The sequence below is a fragment of the Xenopus laevis genome, chromosome 4L (genome assembly GCF_017654675.1).
Source record: "Xenopus laevis strain J_2021 chromosome 4L, Xenopus_laevis_v10.1, whole genome shotgun sequence".
In the NCBI taxonomy this organism is placed as follows: Eukaryota; Metazoa; Chordata; class Amphibia; order Anura; family Pipidae; genus Xenopus; species Xenopus laevis.
In genome coordinates this window covers 124,811,187-124,828,673 of record NC_054377.1, presented here as the reverse complement: position 1 = coordinate 124,828,673, position 17,487 = coordinate 124,811,187, and the positions used below count along the sequence as shown (strand labels likewise).

Here is a 17,487-nt window from a genome sequence, read left to right as displayed (position 1 = left end):
AATCATGAATCCTAGATTCGTACCGTAGGATCTTTGCATCTATTTCAACCTTAATGGCGGCCCTGACTGTAAATTCCTCTAGTGAATATGAAAAGTAACAACAGATCGGAGAAGCTTCAAATGGAGTTTTTTTGCCTTCCTCTGGATCAACTGGCAGTTGGGCAGGTTATATATAGAGTTAAAAGGTTGAACTTGGACGTGTGTCTTTTTGCACCTAATGTACTATGTTCCTATATAATATGGTGGCTGTGGGGCACTCCAGTAGCGCTTCTCTCAATTGGTTGAGTACATAGAAAAGATGGATGAACCTAAACTCCAAATAAAAAAAAGACAAGGCTGGCAGGATAAATAATTTAATACTCAGTTCTGTGTCCATGTGAGGAACAAACTGGACACACAATAAAAATGCATCTGTAAAACTGTACCAAAAGAAGCCGACTCCAGTGATAGGCCAGGCTGCGGCACAAGGCATCTGGATCAAGTGCAGCAACACAAGCCTTGGAGGTGAGCAAAGCTTTACTTGTACAATTGCTAGGGAGCCTTTGTGCCTGTAGTTGTGGCTACTCTTTATAACAGGTCGTCAGTGCAAATACACATAACAACTGCCACCCACCCCTTCCCACCAGCGTGACTGACAGCCAGTGGAGTCCAGCAGCTCCTAACGGAGTGTAAAGTCAGCGCACTTAAATAGCATTTAAAAATAAAGCTGTGTAAACATATTTAAAATGCTCCAAAATAAATGATGCTGCTGAACTAGAAACTCTGGGGCAGCACAATAAAATATTTTGTACAATAGTTCCCCTTTAAACCCATTAGGAGCCAGAATGACGGTGGGATCAGAGTGGCACCGGGCTGTACTGCAGAGGGTCGGAGGGGCTAGTTGCCAGCTGGCTTCTCATAGTCGTCTACTCCAGTGATGGTGGCCTTGCAGAAGAAGCAGTCTTTGTTGTTCATGAGGTGCTGGTTAATACAGGCCCTGTTAGAGAATAAAACAAACGCGGCTCCGTATCAATGCAACGTTTTCCATCCTATTGTCTTGGTATGTTCTCTACCTGCCTAACAACGAGTTCACTGCACAGAACAGATTTCTAGTTATAACTCACAAATGGTTGGAGGTCGTGGATTAAGAGGCTCTGGGATGAAGAGCTAACTCCCTATAACGCAGGGGTCCCCAACCACCAGCTGCCGAGCCCACAATTAACGCTGGACCACCAAATTGGACGCGCAGTCTCTGCTAGCTCCCCAACCCCCTCCTGACCCCCTGGTCCTTGCAAAAAAAATTTCCGTTACACCGGTCCCTGGGCAAAATAATGTTGGGACCACTGCTATAACGGACTGGAAGATCCCCAGGCTGCAAGGTATTCAATTAAAGGGGTTGTTCACCTTTAAATGAGCTGTTAGTATGATGTAGAGAGTGATATTCTGAGACTATTTGCAATTGGTTTTCATTTTTTATTATTTGTGGTTTTTGAGTTATTTAGCTTTTTATTCAGCAGTTCTCCAGTTTGCAATTTCAGCCATCTAGGGTCCAAATTCCCCTAGCAACCATGCACTGATTTGAATAAGAGACTGTGAAATAAATAGAAGAGGACTTGAATAGAATGGCAAGTAATAAAAAAAGTAGCAAGAACGATACATTTAAAGCTTTACAGAGCATTTGTTTTTAGATGGGGTCAGTGACCCCTATTTGAAAGCCGAAGAACGTCAGAAGAAGAAGGCAAATCATTAAAAAAAAAAAAAAACTATAAAAAATAAATAATGAAGACCAATTGAAAAGTTGCTTAGAAATTGCCATTCTATAACATACTAAAAGTTAACTGAAAGGTGACCCACCCCTTTAAGGAAACAAGAATGACTGTATGTCGTATATGGAATGAGGGGAGATTCAGGAGACGGGTGCGCTGTCTGACTTGTACTAGTGATGAGCGAATCGTGAAACGCATTGAAGTCAATGGGTGTCAAAACAATTGACGCGCGACAATTTGGTCCAAATGCATTAAAGTCAATGAACGTCCGGATAATTTGGACGCGCGACAATTTTTTATTTTATTCACCCATCACCAAGTTGTACATGTAGGGGGCAGTCTTGGCCTTTTCAAAGTCGTAGTCAAGTCTGTACAGCACTGATTTGTCACATGACCAGACATAAAGCCCTGAGCACGACTGGTGTCTGGACAGGTGAAGCTTAGGGAATGTCACTCCCAGCCCAGAGATCTGCGCTAGTTTTGTGGATAGACACACCAAGGGCTGAACTACGCGGTGCGCGTTCTTCAGATCCGACTCGCTGAGAACAATCACATGCGACGAACGAGACAGACGCGCCGAATATAATGTAACAGAAATGTCGCCCTGTGTGCGTCTGACACAACTGTCGGATGCGAATGCCATATTTCATCTTCATCAGTCAGTCGTGTTGTGTCAGATGCACGCAGTTTGTAGGTGCGACATTTCTATTACTTACTTTATATTCGGCGCATCCGTCTCGTCGCATGCGATTCTTCTCAGCGCGTCGGATCTGAAGAACGAGCGCCGTGTAGTTCAGCCCTTAATTGTCGTTCATTTAAATTCAGGAATCCCCCCCTTTTTTTTAACCCTTTATAAGGGGTGAGAGGGGAGACACAGGCCCAGGACTACTGGCTGAATGGGCTACATTATAATTAGCAGATTACAGCTGGCTTGGCACAAACACAAGGAAGAATAGAATTGTTTAGGCCATTTTGTTTGTTGTGAAATAAAAAAAAAAAAATAATTACTGTACATTGTATTATATTGCCAAGTAGAGTCCTGTGCGGAACCAATTTCTAAGACCTGGACCCGACCTGCACACGCAACTCGAACCGCAACCCGCATATTTACCCACTTTGATCCGCTACCCGACCCGGACCCGCAACTGCCTGATCCGCAACCCGCCGACCACCATAAAAACAGGAAGTGGTGGTGCTGCAAACCGGAAGTGATGTCATCAAAAGTGGGCGGGACAGAAACAAGTTTTGTAAAACTTGAAAAGGAGTAAAATATTGACAATATTACACAATAAGAAATTTAGATGAGACCCGCATCCCGACCCACAGGCACCTGAAAATCCTCCCCGCATTCCGCAGGGTGCCTGTTTTTTTAGCGGGTAACCTACGGGTACCCAACCCGCTGCAGAACTCTGTTGCCAAAATACCCTCCATTAGGAATTGCTCAGCTTTCTGGAGCCAATGCAACACTGACCCAAAGGCAAAAAGCTCACATTCCCTGAAAGGATTGTTTCTCATACACAAGCCAATGGGTTTGCTCAGCACTAGGACAAGATTATGTTCTGACTATATCAGCTCCATATAACCGTGTGTTGTTACACTACAAGGGGCATCTGAGGAAAGGACAAGTTACAGCCACTTACTTGCAGGACTTGTGGGAGCAGGGCTTGAACACAGCAGAGATGGGGTGCGCATAGCAGATGGGGCACAGATCCTCCTCACTTGTTGGCTGAAACAGATAAAACATAAGGACTGAATAAGGGTTCCTATGGAGCTTTTATATTTGTGAATATCTTCTCTGCTCAAGATTACTGCAGAGTTTCTGCAAGCTACAGATGCTGCACAATTGCAACTCCCAGCATCCTAATGGCAGGAAAGTGGCTTCCGGGAGTTGTAGTTCTACAATATCCATGCAACGACAAGCTGCCCATCCATGTCCTAAATTTCCCTTCCATGCAGAGCTCGGGGTAAGGACAGGGAGTTGGAAGGTGAAGCAGGAGATTGGTCCATTAATAATTCAAAGACATCGGCCCAACGTGTGCTTCCCCAGTGAGGATCACATTCTGTGCAGAAAACTATTTTTGCCCAGATCTGCAGTAAACTGATCACTTTATGGGAAGGAAAGGTCACGGTTTTGCAGAAACATAATCCTACCCCAGAATGCCGCCATTCCCTTACTGCACTATATGATACAAATGTGGCCCTCTCACATTCAGCACTGATGCTTACAGCCCAACGGCTCTTCCCATACTGCACTTTCATCCCACCACACAGTCCTAGGCAGCAAATGGTTAAAGGGGATGTAAAGGCAAATAAATAAAATCCCATTTTTACTATATTTAATGAAAAAGAAACCTATCTCCAATATACTTTAATTAAAAAATGTGTACTGTTTTTATAAGAAAACTGACTGTATGCAGTGAAATTCTCCCTTTGTTTTACTTGCTCTGACAGCTGCGGATAGGAAACTTCAGATGGTCCCTAACTGCTCTGCAGGGAAATGATCATACTTTCAAACGACAAGGGGAAGCCTTCACCTTACTTCCCAGAACTCCAGCAGCTTTGTTTATTTCCCTGTAACAACTGTGTAGCTTTGTATCCACAGACCCAGTGCAGTCTGTATATTCTGATTATTAATCAGTCTTGCTGTATCGGCTTCTGGCAGATATTATTTGACTTGTGCTGTTTTGATAATTTATGATTATCCTTAAGCTTAACCTCCCAACTGAAGCCCAGACCACACTGAGCATGTGCGTAGTCTTGGTCTTGCAAAGATGAGTTTCAAGATGGCAACCCCCTGTGGGCAACTTTTTTTAAAAAAAATTATCTTTTGTTTAATTAGACTTCTGGTGCAGTAAGTTTATGTTTATATTTAGTATACAAAATACAGCATTTCTAGCCTTGTTCTATTTTAGACTTTAGTTGCCCTTTAATATCACTTGCATACTGGGGCCTGGAGTCCAACCTGGGCACAAACCAAAAACCAACATGCTGCATTTGCTGCTTTCCTAGAGATGCTGTAGTATAGTGTGGGTAAGTGTGCGTGTGGGGGTTAAGTTGGGGTGGGGGGGTAAGTGGTCACCTGAGTGGACGCTGCTGCTTGCTTGGATTCCTCGCTCAGGTGGGCCAGCATCTTGCTCACTTTCCGGAGCTCTTCTGCGTCGATATAATCTGTGTCTGGACAAACAGAAACACTTGTTCCATTAAGCAGAAAGCAAAGCTCAGACTTGATGATCATTAATATTTCATTGAACAAAAGGGCTAATTATGACTGGACTAGAAAGGGGGGGATAAAACACAAAGCAGCAAATAGAGTTGAAATAACTAAATATACATCCCATCATGTAACAAGAAGTAATTATGTTCAGAATGAACCAATAGGAATGGAGGACCTCTCTGTTGCTTCAATGCAATTAGTCGTGTTTGTTGTAACCGCAGGAATGTACATAAAGGGGTATATTTATCAAAGAGTGAAGTTAGAGGTCACCGCAGTCCTCTAGAGTCAAATTCTGCCACTCTCCATTCATTTTAATGGGATTTTTAAAAGAGTATTTATCAATGGGTGAAAGTGAAAGTTTATCCTTTGATAAATCCGCCTTTTAAAATCCCATAGAAATAAATGGAGAGTGGCGGAATTTGACTCTAGAGGACTGCGGTGACCTCTAACTTCACTCGTTGATAAATATACCACTTTATTTACATTCCTGCGGTTACAACAAACACGACTAATTGCATTGAAGCAATAGCGAGAGAGGGCTGGTCCTCCATTCCTATTGGTTCATTCTAAACATAATTACCTTATTAGAGATCAGTAGAGTTGAAATAACTAAATATACATCCCATCATCTAACTTCAATCTGATAAATATACCCCAAAGGGTTTCTTCAACATTCCCCATGTGTTACAGTGTTTCGCACAATACAGGGCATATTATCAAGGGTCGAGTTTAGAAATTGAAAAAAACTTCGAAACTCGAATTCAAAAAGATCAAACGAAGTTCGAAGTTGTTTGGGGGTGGAAGTGGTCCGTATTCGACCTACTTTGAATCGTACGATTGAAGGAACAGCGTCTTTGATCTACTTCGATTTGAGTTTTTTTGAACCTCGACCTTCGATTTCCCAAACGCCCCCAATTGCCTCCATACAGGTTCTAGGAGGTCCCCCATAGGGTAAAACAGCACTTCGGCAGCTTTTAGGTGGCGAATGGTCGAAGCCGAAGTTTTAAAGAGACAGTACATGATAAATTTCAATATTCGAATTTCGAAGTTTTTTTCAAATTCGAACCGAAGTTGGACTATTCGATGGTCGAAGTACCCAAAAATTACTTACTAAGTGTTAGCCAGTGATATTAGCAGAACCCCACGGGCTTAACCCATTCGTTTGCTGTGTTACTTCATCAGGATTCATTTGCCCGTCAGGTTGCATGGCGGCACCTTTATACATTTATTTATTCATGATTATTCTTTGGCTCAGAGAAGAAGGGTTAATAGGAGGCCTGACCAGAGCGGCAGATGAGCAAGTGCCTATTAAACCCGATCTGGAAGCTTTTCTATCATATTAGTGAGCGGGAAAAGAGCAGCGATGGGCTCCTACTCCCCTTCAGGTCATTTTTCTCTCCAGAAATAGAGGTTTCTATAAATACTCTGCACATTAATAAAATATCCCGCTGCCTGCGCATGGTTCCTTTGTTACCAAGGCTTCTGACAGCTGTCACCGTCCCCGGATAAAATGGGTGGGAGGGAGATTTTCCACATGCAGCAGAAATACAGCGCGGCTTCTGGACAACAGATTGACAGCTTGTACTTTTCACTTCCTTCCTGTGCGGCACAACAGAAGCCCCCCCATCACTGGGAATGAGTCCTGGAATCACACAGCTTTTTACTGCTTTCAGTCACCTTAACATAGATCTATACCCAACTGAGACCTAGGGTCTATATTCCATGTACAGTGCCATGCGCTTACAACTGTATTCATAAACTGTCATGAAAAACATTTCCCTCCAGGGGCCAAACTGTCAGTAGAAAACAGCAGAACTGTTCCTCTTCGTGACAATAGCAGCTCTGTCCCTTTAATACCGACGCCCCACTGAAATCGCCAAATGTCCCATTTCCTTTGGCGATATATATATTTATTTATATGTCAGGTTCATGCAGAAACCTCAAAAGACTACATTTTTTTTCTAGTGTGAGGCAGTCACTAAGAGGGTTATTTACTAAAGGCCGAATGCAAAAATCACGAAAAATTCGTGATTTTTTTTTTATATAAAATTAGATTTTTAAAAAATCACGTATTTCTGGGAATTTATTAAACCCCGAGGATGGAAAAGTCCAAATCTGAAAATCTGGCATCTCAGACCTGTCGAGGTTGCATAATAGTCAACGGGAGAAGTCCCAATGATTTTTTGATGTGCGCTGGGTTTTCAGGCAGTACCTCGAAGTTTTCAGGTGAATAATACGAAAAGATGGTGAAAATCGGATGAAAAGTTAGAAAAATTCGTGAAACTCAGATTTTTTTCCCGCAGTGCAAATTTTGGTGAAAATGTAATAGGGATGCACCAAATCCAGGATTTGGTTCGGGATTCGGCCTTTTTCAGCAGGATTCAGATTCGGCCGAAACCTTCTGCCCAGCCGAACCAAATTTGCATATGCAAATTAGGGGCGGGAAATCGTGTGACTTTTTGTCAGAAAACAAGGAAGTAAAAAAAAAAAAATGTTTCCCCTTCCCACCCCTAATTTGCATATGCAAATTAGGGTTTGGATTCAGTTTGGTATTCGGCTGAATCTTTCACGAAGGATTCGGGGGTTCGGCCAAATCTAAAATAGTGGATTCGGTGCATCCCTAAAATGTAATAATAAATAAGCGTAAAAAAACCCGAGCGGATTTAATCGAACTTTGTAGCAGAAAATAAGAGATAAATTCGGACTTTGATAAATAACCCCCTAAGGTTTCTCCCTTTTCTGATGGTATAAAACATACAGAATTCTGGGACAGTACAATGGTCTTTTACAAGTTATCACCCCCTTAAATGCACCTGCAGCCTCGCGGATATGGGATCAACTGTCCAAAACATCAAGGTCCATTTCTTGCAACATAAACCATGTATGACGGCAGACACGTGTGCAATTACTGGTTCCTAAACATGTTACTGAGATGTCTCACAGCTGCGGTTTCATGTGAATGAAGGGATCCCTCCACTTAAAACAGGGGGTAACAGGAAGGTTCTTCTCAAACAGAAGGAAGTATTTTGCGTAAAGAAACTACAAGTTTTGTCTCCTAAAACTTGTAGTTTCTTTATCCACACATGTTCAGTAGAAGTCTCCTGATATTTATACACATTCTGCCTGGGTTGGTGGCTGCTCCTGGCCAGTCACATACTCATGTGTTACCTTTATATACTATACTTATATATACAGGTATGGGACCGGTTATCAAGAATGCTTGGGACCTGGGGTTTCCCAATAACAGATCTTTCTGTAATTTGGATCTTCCTACCTTAAGTCTACTAGAAAATCATGTAAACATTAAATAAATCCAATAGGCTGGTTTTGCTTCCAATAATATTATTTCTTAGTTTGGATCAAGAATAATGTACGGACGGCTAGAGGCTGTCCAGGAAAATTTGGATAAATAAGGAATGCCTGGATGGGGGGAGATCCAGGGTACCTAAAAGCCCTTCACTTTCCTTCCGCAGGGGATAGTATGGCTACTGTACATACGGGATCTGGGGTGAACCAGTAGCCTGAGCAGCAGATGAACCATACCCCTTACTTCATTTCAGTCTGCCCACCTAGACCCGCTCGCTCCTAGCCTTACTGTCAGATACTTAAACGAGGTCCATCCCCTCCTTACTTCCAGTTCTTCTTTGGATCCTTCAGAAGTTTTACCTTTTTTGTTTTCTATGCTTTTATCTTCTCTTATCTAGCTCTTAAATGTTTAAAAAAATCCAATAAAGAAAATCTTTAAAAAAAAAAAAAAAAAAAAAAAAAAGAAGAATAAAAGGTATGGTTTTATTATTACAGAGAAGAAGAAAATAGTTTTTTTAAAAATTTGAATTATTCGCATAAAATGGAGTCTATGGGAGACGGCCTTTCTGTAATTCGGAGCTTTCTGGATAATGGATCCCATACTTGTACTATAGTCTGACCGCAGCTTGAGAACTGACCACGTTGGTCTGAATTGTGCCTATGTGAGGTCACGTTACAATAAAACTTTACATATTATTTCCATTGGGTGTGAGATATTTCTGTTTACATATTTTTCTCCTTCTGCAAAGTAAAGGCACATAATTCCTTTGGCAGCCAATAAATACAGCCTATACCTGGATGAGCACATTTGGTATAATAGCAGCCAGGTTGCAACTGGAGTTGTATATGTGATGAGGTGGAGTTAGGGATTGGCAGAAGAGGTAAATACCTAGGGGCAGCGGTTGGAGAGAGGGTCGGAGAGGCAAGGCACCTCTTCTATCTGAGTAACCCTAGTCTTGGCCCTGGGTGAGGGAAATGGAGCCTTCCCACCAGCAATTTAGCCCTTTTCGCCAGGAACCCCCGTATGGCTATGGCACCCAAACTTCCCCCCACATGCAGAAAGGGGTGCTCACGTGTGATTGTTGCCTTTCCTTATCATGGTCCAGCACTGATGTGAAAGTGAGAGGAGTGAGAAAGAAAGGCAACACAGTGTATCAGTTGTACATGATCCTCCTGCAGCATCAGCACTTGTCATGTATCAGATGAGGCAGCAGCACAAAGTACACAAGGTTAAAGCAAAATAACATCATCGTCAAAACCACAATGAACCCCAACACAGGATTTGTCTTACACGGATTGATTCTTTAACAGAAACCAAACTACTCCATCATTTATTCCTCACCAACGACAACAACAATGTACTTGGCTAAACTGCATAATCCATATTGGGGGCAAACATTGCTATTTGCTTTATTTAATGGTTAAATGAGCTTGAGAAAGCCTGATTTAGAACATTAGGGCACACTTTACATTATTTACGGGCAATAACAATGGGGCCGGAGGCATGTACAACAATAGCCTAAAGGAATAAAATAGAGGCTGGCAGGAAAGTCAAGTTGAATTAGTGATCCCTTATCCGGAAACCCATTATCCAGAAAGCTCCGAATTACAGAAAGGCTGTCTCCATTTTATCCAAATAATCCAAATTTTTTAAAAATGATTTCCCTTTTCTGTGTAATAATAAAACAGTAGCTTGTACTTGATCCCAACTTAAGGTGGCCATACACGGGCAGATAAAGCTGCCGATATTGGTCGTTTGGACCGATTTGACAGCTTATCTGCCCCTGTATGGGGGCTTCCGACGGGTCTTCCCGATCGATATCTGGCCACTATATCGATCAGGAAGGTTGGATTTTTACCCGACCCGTCGGAGCCGCTTGGCGCATCGTAATTCGATCATTCGGCCATACGGCCGAACGTTCGAATTACCCCCGATATAGCCACGCAGTTTAGTGGCATATCGGGGAAAGATCCGCTCGTTTGGCTTGGAGTCTATGGCCACCTTAAGATATAATTAATCCTTATTGGAAGCAAAACCTTTTTGGGTTTGTTAAATGATTACATGGTTTTCTAGTAGAATCAAGGTATGAAGATCAAAATTATGGAAAGATCAGTTATCCAGAAAACCCCAGGTCTCGAGCATTCTAGATCACAGGTCCCATACAGGCCCGGACTGAGAATTAAAATAGGCCCTGGCATTTCAGGTACACAGAGGCCCAATCAGCCCACACAGAGGTCCAAACAGCCCCCACCAGCCCATTAAATACTGACTTTCTATGGCACCTTATATCAGAACCTCTGGCATTTGCTGAACCCACAGATTGCCAGTCCGGGCCTCCCATACCTGTATATGAAAGAGATTTAAGGTAAAATATGCCCAGTGAATTGAGGCTAAGATTATTCACTTTCAGTGGTACCAGTTTCATTATTCAGAATGTCAGCTGCTGCACTGACTCCTCTGAAAGGAAAAATTCCATATCGGACACAGACCTCACATAAAGAGTCTAGAGTGTGCAGTTTAAAAAGAGCGCTGGAGATTACCTGATTTACTAAACACCATGCAAGGCCAGCCTGTCACCAATCTGTGTGTGTGTCAGACAGGAGAGATGCCCTGATGCAAAGTGTGAATGAGGACTGCTGTACATAGCCAATAAGGAAGAACTCAAAAAACAAATAAAAATTAATCACTCTCTACATCTTACTAAAAGTTAACTCATAGGTGAACAACCCCTTTATAAGAGATTTCCTACTCTTCTTGCAGATTCTGCTTTGCACCAAATGTCCGTTGTCTATTCTTCTGTTTGGGTGTGTCCTGGAGCTGGAAGGAGAACTCTCCTGGGGAAGAATACTAGCCCTGCAATTGCTCTCTCACAAGGTGGAGTATTAGGTGTTGGAAAGCAACAGACAGAGATCGTTGTGATGTACTGTGATGTGGATTCTCCTAGAACGATTGTAAGGGTGTATAGAAATCTAATGAGATTGTTTCACACTGTTCAACCATCTGTTAGTAAACCTCTAAATGTAGACAAACATGGGTCCCTCAAAAAGGCAGCTCATTGTTCATGACCCACAGGCTAACCTAACATGTTACACGCGTGTGTAAAAAAAAAAAAAGCATGTTGTTCATACACCAGGGTGATACGAGTAAATTAGTACTTACAGGCCTGCAAGGAAAAATGTTTCTTATCAGCAGAAGGGGGTCCGGTCCCCAAGATGGACTGTTCAGTCTGACCCAAGAGGTACTGGATGGAGCGCAGCTGAAAACATGGATCTGCCAATAGGACCGCTGTGGCTCGTTGAATCCTGTGCGGAAAAATCAGATTAGAATTAGAAAAATGCATTATAAGGCCTGGCCATGGAACTACTGTAATTAATAACATAACATAATGGAAAGCCCCTCTGCAGTTGGTTCCCTTGTTGCTCTTAGCAGGCTACTGGCTGTAACATACCTAGTCTGTACATGGGAGTCCTGCTGTATCACTGGGCAACCGTACAGCAACACTCCAATTAACAATGGATAAGAAAGCACAGGGCTTCATGTGCAGCACAAGTAAAATGGCCTGCCATGATGTCTGTGCTTCACTCCTTTTGGCTTGGCTAAACTAAAGCATAATATGTATGTTTAGTACCTTATTTGAATAGACAGAATGTCCAGCAATGCATGCCCCACTCCGAGCCCTAGAACAACAGCAATACATTAAGGGGGTGGCTCACCTTTAAATTCTAAGCAACATTTCAATTGGCCTTCATTTTTTTTTTTTTAATATAGTTTTTGCCTTCTTATTCTTTCCAACTTTCAAATGGGGGTCACTGACCCCATCTAAAAAAACACATTCTCTGTAAGGCTACAAATGTATTGTCATTGCTACTTTTTACTTATCTTTCTATTCAGGCCTCTCATATTCCAGTGTCTTATAAAAAACCAATGCATGGTTCCTAGGATAATTTGGACCCTAGCTGCTGAATAAAAATCTAAAAATAAATAATAAAATGAAGCCCAATTGCAAATTGTTTCAGAATATCACTCTCAACATACTAAAAGTTTATGTAAGGGTAGAACTACACGGACTACTTCCAGGCGTTTTCGGCAGAGCCGATCCTGGGGCTGCTGCTGCCTGAGGGCGCGCTTAAAAAAATCAGCGTTGGAGCTGGCAGCATCGCTAGTGCATTGAGTGCAATTGCGCTCTTTGCACTAACTGAGTCGAATTTCCGGTTTAAAACCCAGAAATTTGGCTCTTAAAGCTACCCTAAAGATGAACAACCCCTTTAAATTGTGGAGGAAGTGTGGATGTCCCCAGTTGGATGCAGATTAATGTCTTTTATTTTGAACATGGTGCCATTTGCAGGAATAAAGCCTAGAAGGATGATTTCTTGGGAGCAAATAATCAATTTTAAAAATAATTTATTTTTTCTCTGTAATAATAAAACAGTACCTTGTACCGGTAACAAAGCTGCATGAATCCATACTTGTGGCAAAACCATCCTATTGGGTTTATTTAATGTTTAAACAGACTTAAACTATGGTAATCTAAATTAAAGAAAGATCCCATATCTGGAAAGCCCCAGGTTATGAGCATAAGAGATCCTATACCTGTAGGAGAGTATATAGAGCTGCTTGCTTTAGCTATCAGAGTTCAGCAAACGTTCAGGCCAGTGGATCCGGTGCAGGAAAACTCAAGGGAGGGCATCAGTTTGGTGCAGAGCAGTGCTAATAACATGATTATCAGATCATATTTCTCACAGTGGGTTTCTCTTTCTTCAGTGCCAGAAGTAAATAGAATGATGCCCAGGGGAGTACCAGCTTGGATCTTTTGTCCATTAAGTCCTGACAAAGCGAGGCAGGGAGTGAGGGATGTACTCACATTACATATTCCAGCTTTGAGCAGACTGCTACATATCAGCTTCTGCGGAAATCACAACAATTAACCCCAACTTACAGTCAAATGCCAGTTTCAGCTGACGGCTTCGTGCTTTTGCTGGATTTTACCAAGACCCCTTGAGACTGTAAGGATTACATGGCCAATCTCTGTACTTTCCACATTTAAGATTTAAGAGTGAAATGAAGTCTGATGAGTATGGTGGTCGGGGATGGACCAGCAACTATGTATTGCTGCTTAGTTCATGGATTTTTGTGCCAGACATAATTCTAGCAATATTTTATGCAGCACTCGGGAATGTTTAATGCCCTCGTCTACTGTATATCTGTTGGGTTCCCTTCTCTGTTCTACCATACGATCATGAATTCTATAAATGTCAGCAGGCCTTTGTCTCTTCCTTATTATATAATAATTGGTTATTCTTTGGCAATGCAAGGGTTAAATGTCTTCGGCAATTAAGAGACATTAAAATCCTATCAGCAAAGGCACAGGACAAATTGCAATTCTAATGAGCGCAAATGAAGAATACTTCCTAATACAGTTCTGACATCATTTAATGACTATTAGGAATGAATGCAGTTACCTACAAGGTGCTATGTGCCTTCCCATTAGTGCTCCACATACCTCCCTCATATTCTTTTATTGTTCTGCTGCAGAATCTCTAGACATTGCATATAATGATCACTGCTAATTTGCAGCATCTGTCCTCCCTGATTTACCATGCGTTACACAAAACAGTCACTTAACTCTGTCCTTTTCTGTTCCAGAAATGTTCCGGCCCCTCCATATGCTATTATTGCAGTCCGTCCATATTCTGGAATGCCTATAACAATGCTGTAATTATTACGGCTGAATGTGGTTGAATCCCTGCAACTGTAACCACTCGTTCTATTACTGTCATATCACATCGCTGTACCTAAAACCACATTCCCTCTGCCTCTATAATTATCCTGTGAACAGAGGCTGCAGTTGGACACTGGGATCTTGGCAGCCGCCCCAACCACTGTTGAATTGAGTAGCTGTATTCCCACGCCGTGCTCTGGGATTATGAGAGGAAATGTAGTGAGAATCATTGAGAATATTAGGGAGGGAGGGTCAGTGATGGACTCCAAGCTCAGCCCTTTGTAATACAGGTCGAGCCAATGAGGATCAGAAGAGATGTAGCCGTTGCTTGTCGTACGGAATGCAGGAGGGAGAGGAAGAGAACTGGATCCAGGCTCATTGAGCTGTAAGCACACACTGGCATTGTTCAGCTCAACTGTGATCTTCTCATCAGACAAAACTTCTTCCCTTTCTATGGCAACTGCATGCTGCCTTTCATACAGGATTGAGCTCAGGGAAAACACTTCTTGGAGACATTTGTCCATGGATTAGATGCAATGGAGAACCACAATCAAGTGGATCTTTTAATTTGGAGAATTCTGTGACTTTGGAGAATTCACCTGGAGGATTACAACGCCGTCTGCTGTGATTATAGAGAACTCTTTGCAGGGTAGTGGAACATGATCACCCTTTCAGCTGCACCACTATGTATATCCACATGGGCATAACTTATTAGTTTCTGGGTCTCTGATACAATGATAGCCTGTCCCTGGATGAGAGATTGGGAAGAAAAGCTCCTTTTCATCCTCATCATGGGAGCTTTGGCTGGTGGGTCCTTCAACTGTCCCTCCTCTTGTATATGTGCTTCTGATCTCCTCAGTTGCGTCAGGCAAAACCTGCACCAGGTACCGAAACCTCTGCCCTCCATTACAGTATCTCTGGACCTGAGCCATAACAATCTTAGTCACCTCCACAACCATTGGCTCTCTAGCCTGTCAAGACTGCATACCCTCCGCCTTAACCATAATCACATCCGCCAGATATCAGCCCATGCCTTTCACAACGCCACAGCACTGCACCACTTAGACCTTTCTTCCAATCTTCTGGAAGACATTAGGGAAGAGTGGTTTAAAAGCCTTTGTAAACTTGAGGAGCTGCTGCTATACAACAATCGCATTGGTTATGTGGATGATAGTACCTTCTCCCATTTGAGCAACATACAAAAAATCTACTTGAGCTGGAACTTAATGACCAATTTCTCATTTCAGTCCATGCAGAACCTGACCAACCCTCACCTACGCACACTTGATCTCTCCTCCAACAGGTTTCTGGAGCTTCCCGTGGAAGAACTGTCTGCTTTACCCGCATTTATAAAGAACGGCTTGTATCTACATAACAACCCACTGACCTGTCACTGTGCCCTGTATGCCCTCTTCACTCTTTGGGATAATCGGGGGTTTTCCTCTGTGGTGGATTTTTTTGAAGCGCACACCTGTCTGTATATGGGGAACCCTCGAGCCATAGTGCGCATTCTACAAACACAGAATGGATTTGACAACTGTTCACTTGGAAAGCCGCATAGACTGCAGGATAACAGTCTAAAGGTTCTTGTTGGGAAATCACTTATGATAACCTGCAACACTAGCTTGCCGCAAGAAAATACTACCTTTCTTTGGATCTTACCCACATATGAGTTCCTTGCCTTTCCTGGGAATAGCAATCAGAGCTTTAGAATTCTCCACAATGGTAGCCTAGAAATCAGGAAGGCTGAGATGTGGAATGCTGGATTCTACCTATGTATTGCCGTAAACAAATGGCTTAATTATAACGCTACCCATGAGGTGAACGTAACTGTGCATTATCCAAAACAAGAAGGTGAGTCCTTTAATACTGGACTTACCACCCTTTTGGGTTGTGTTGTTAGCTTAGTGTTAGTCTTCGTATATCTCTACATGACTCCGTGTAACTGCTTTCATTGCTGCTTTAAGCATCCGCACACTCCTAGTCCCCCACTAGAAAGCAGCGGCCAGTCATCTATCCTCTGTGGAACGCCACCCACCTTTGAAGGGCCCAACAGTCGCAGGGCCGGCATCAACCGCCACGTGGTCTTCTTGGAGCCAATCAAAGAGGGACGGGGTGAGAAAAACTCAAAAGTTATACAGCTACGGTCAGACTCTGACTCTGCTAGTTCTGTTTTTTCCGACAGTCCCATTGTGTCTACTTAGGTGGATAACTTTTATTATCATCCAGATGGAAGATGTAAAATATAATGCAATGGATGGATGACATGGTGAACATCTCTCTGACCTTAGTGTAGACAATGACCACACAGAGTCATTACCCTGATGGCCTTTATACAATGGCCAAGCATCGTGCCCCTAGCGGACCTGTAGCCTGGAATTTAAAGCGATATTAATGCGATACCAATAAATAATGGGGAAGTTCAACAAAAGGTTTTAAAAACCTTCATCCGACTTATATAGTTCAGCTTTTAAAAACATAATCTAGAAACAGGATTGTAGGAATCTGGAAGGAGACTGGCCATGCTTTATTATGAATTGAAAGACAGTGGTGGCTTTACTCTAGCAAAGTATAATCTCTATCATCTAATTTAAGAATAAGAAGAGAAAGGCAACCTCAGAAGACCTTATGGAAACTCTGCAGAGGCTGTAAGGCTTTATTACTATAGCTGCTGTTGTTGCACAGAACTTGAGCATGACCAGTCTCAGCATGCAGCATGTATGACGGGGCTCCATAGTGGCTCTCCTAGGTCTTTAAATATGTTTAGTTTATGCTAGGGTACAATGCCTGCTTATTTTCACTATAATAAAGCCCTGTCTTAGCATTCTTTTATGTTGCTGTGGTGTGAATTCTTTAGAAGCACAGAAAGAAAAAGCGCCTGCTGAAGAATACAGACTAGTTATTGCACGCAGCATGAAGTTTCTAAACAGCACTAGAAGCATTGTACTGTCCCTAATTTCTGCTGCCTCGGCTGTATCAGTATAGGAGGGGAGAATGGACGGTGAAGGGTGGGGGATGGTTTTGAGAAAGGGATGGAGACCCCGAGGGACTAGGCCTTAATGCAAAAACACTTTAGCACTTAGAGGCTGGGTCACTGCACGTTGATGTGTAAGCACATTAATGCTGACTCCATCACTTGATAACAGATGATACCGCAGATGGGAAAACAGGGGTCAGTACCAGGATGCACTCAAGATTTCACAACCCAAGTCACCTTCAAAATGATTTCTGACAAATATTGGTTAAGAACGCAACATGGCAAACTGGCAGGTTATTCACCTTTGCGTTAACTTTTAGTATGATGCAGAGAGTGCTATTCTGAGACCATTTGTATTTGGCTTTCATTTTTTATTATTTGTGGTTTTTGAGTTATTTAGCTTTTAATTCAGCAGCTCTCCAATTTGCAATTTCAGCAATCTGATTGCTAGGGTCCGAATTACCCTAGCAACCGTGCATTGATTTCAATAAGAGACTGGAATATGAATAGGGGAGGGCCTAAATA

At 42.5% G+C, this 17,487-nt stretch overlaps 2 protein-coding genes across 2 annotated transcripts in view; one reads left to right on the top strand and one right to left on the bottom strand.

The window, feature by feature from the left end:
- Positions 1-337: 337 nt before the first annotated feature.
- rnf123.L (ring finger protein 123 L homeolog) overlaps positions 338-17,487 on the bottom strand; it is a 68,091-nt gene continuing 50,941 nt past the window's right edge. Inside the window, exons 36-39 of the mRNA XM_018258948.2 lie at positions 11,426-11,568; positions 4,825-4,919; positions 3,386-3,471; positions 338-976 (exon numbers count right to left, since the gene is read on the bottom strand). Coding sequence (XP_018114437.1) covers positions 877-976; positions 3,386-3,471; positions 4,825-4,919; positions 11,426-11,568 — 424 coding nt within the window. The 3' untranslated portion in view covers positions 338-876. The remainder of the gene's footprint in view (positions 977-3,385; positions 3,472-4,824; positions 4,920-11,425; positions 11,569-17,487) is intronic.
- Positions 14,238-16,594, top strand: amigo3.L (adhesion molecule with Ig-like domain 3 L homeolog). Its single transcript, XM_018258949.2, is given in 2 exon segments — positions 14,238-14,697; positions 14,699-16,594. Coding segments are annotated over 2 exon segments (1,518 nt in total). The 5' UTR covers positions 14,238-14,670; the 3' UTR covers positions 16,190-16,594.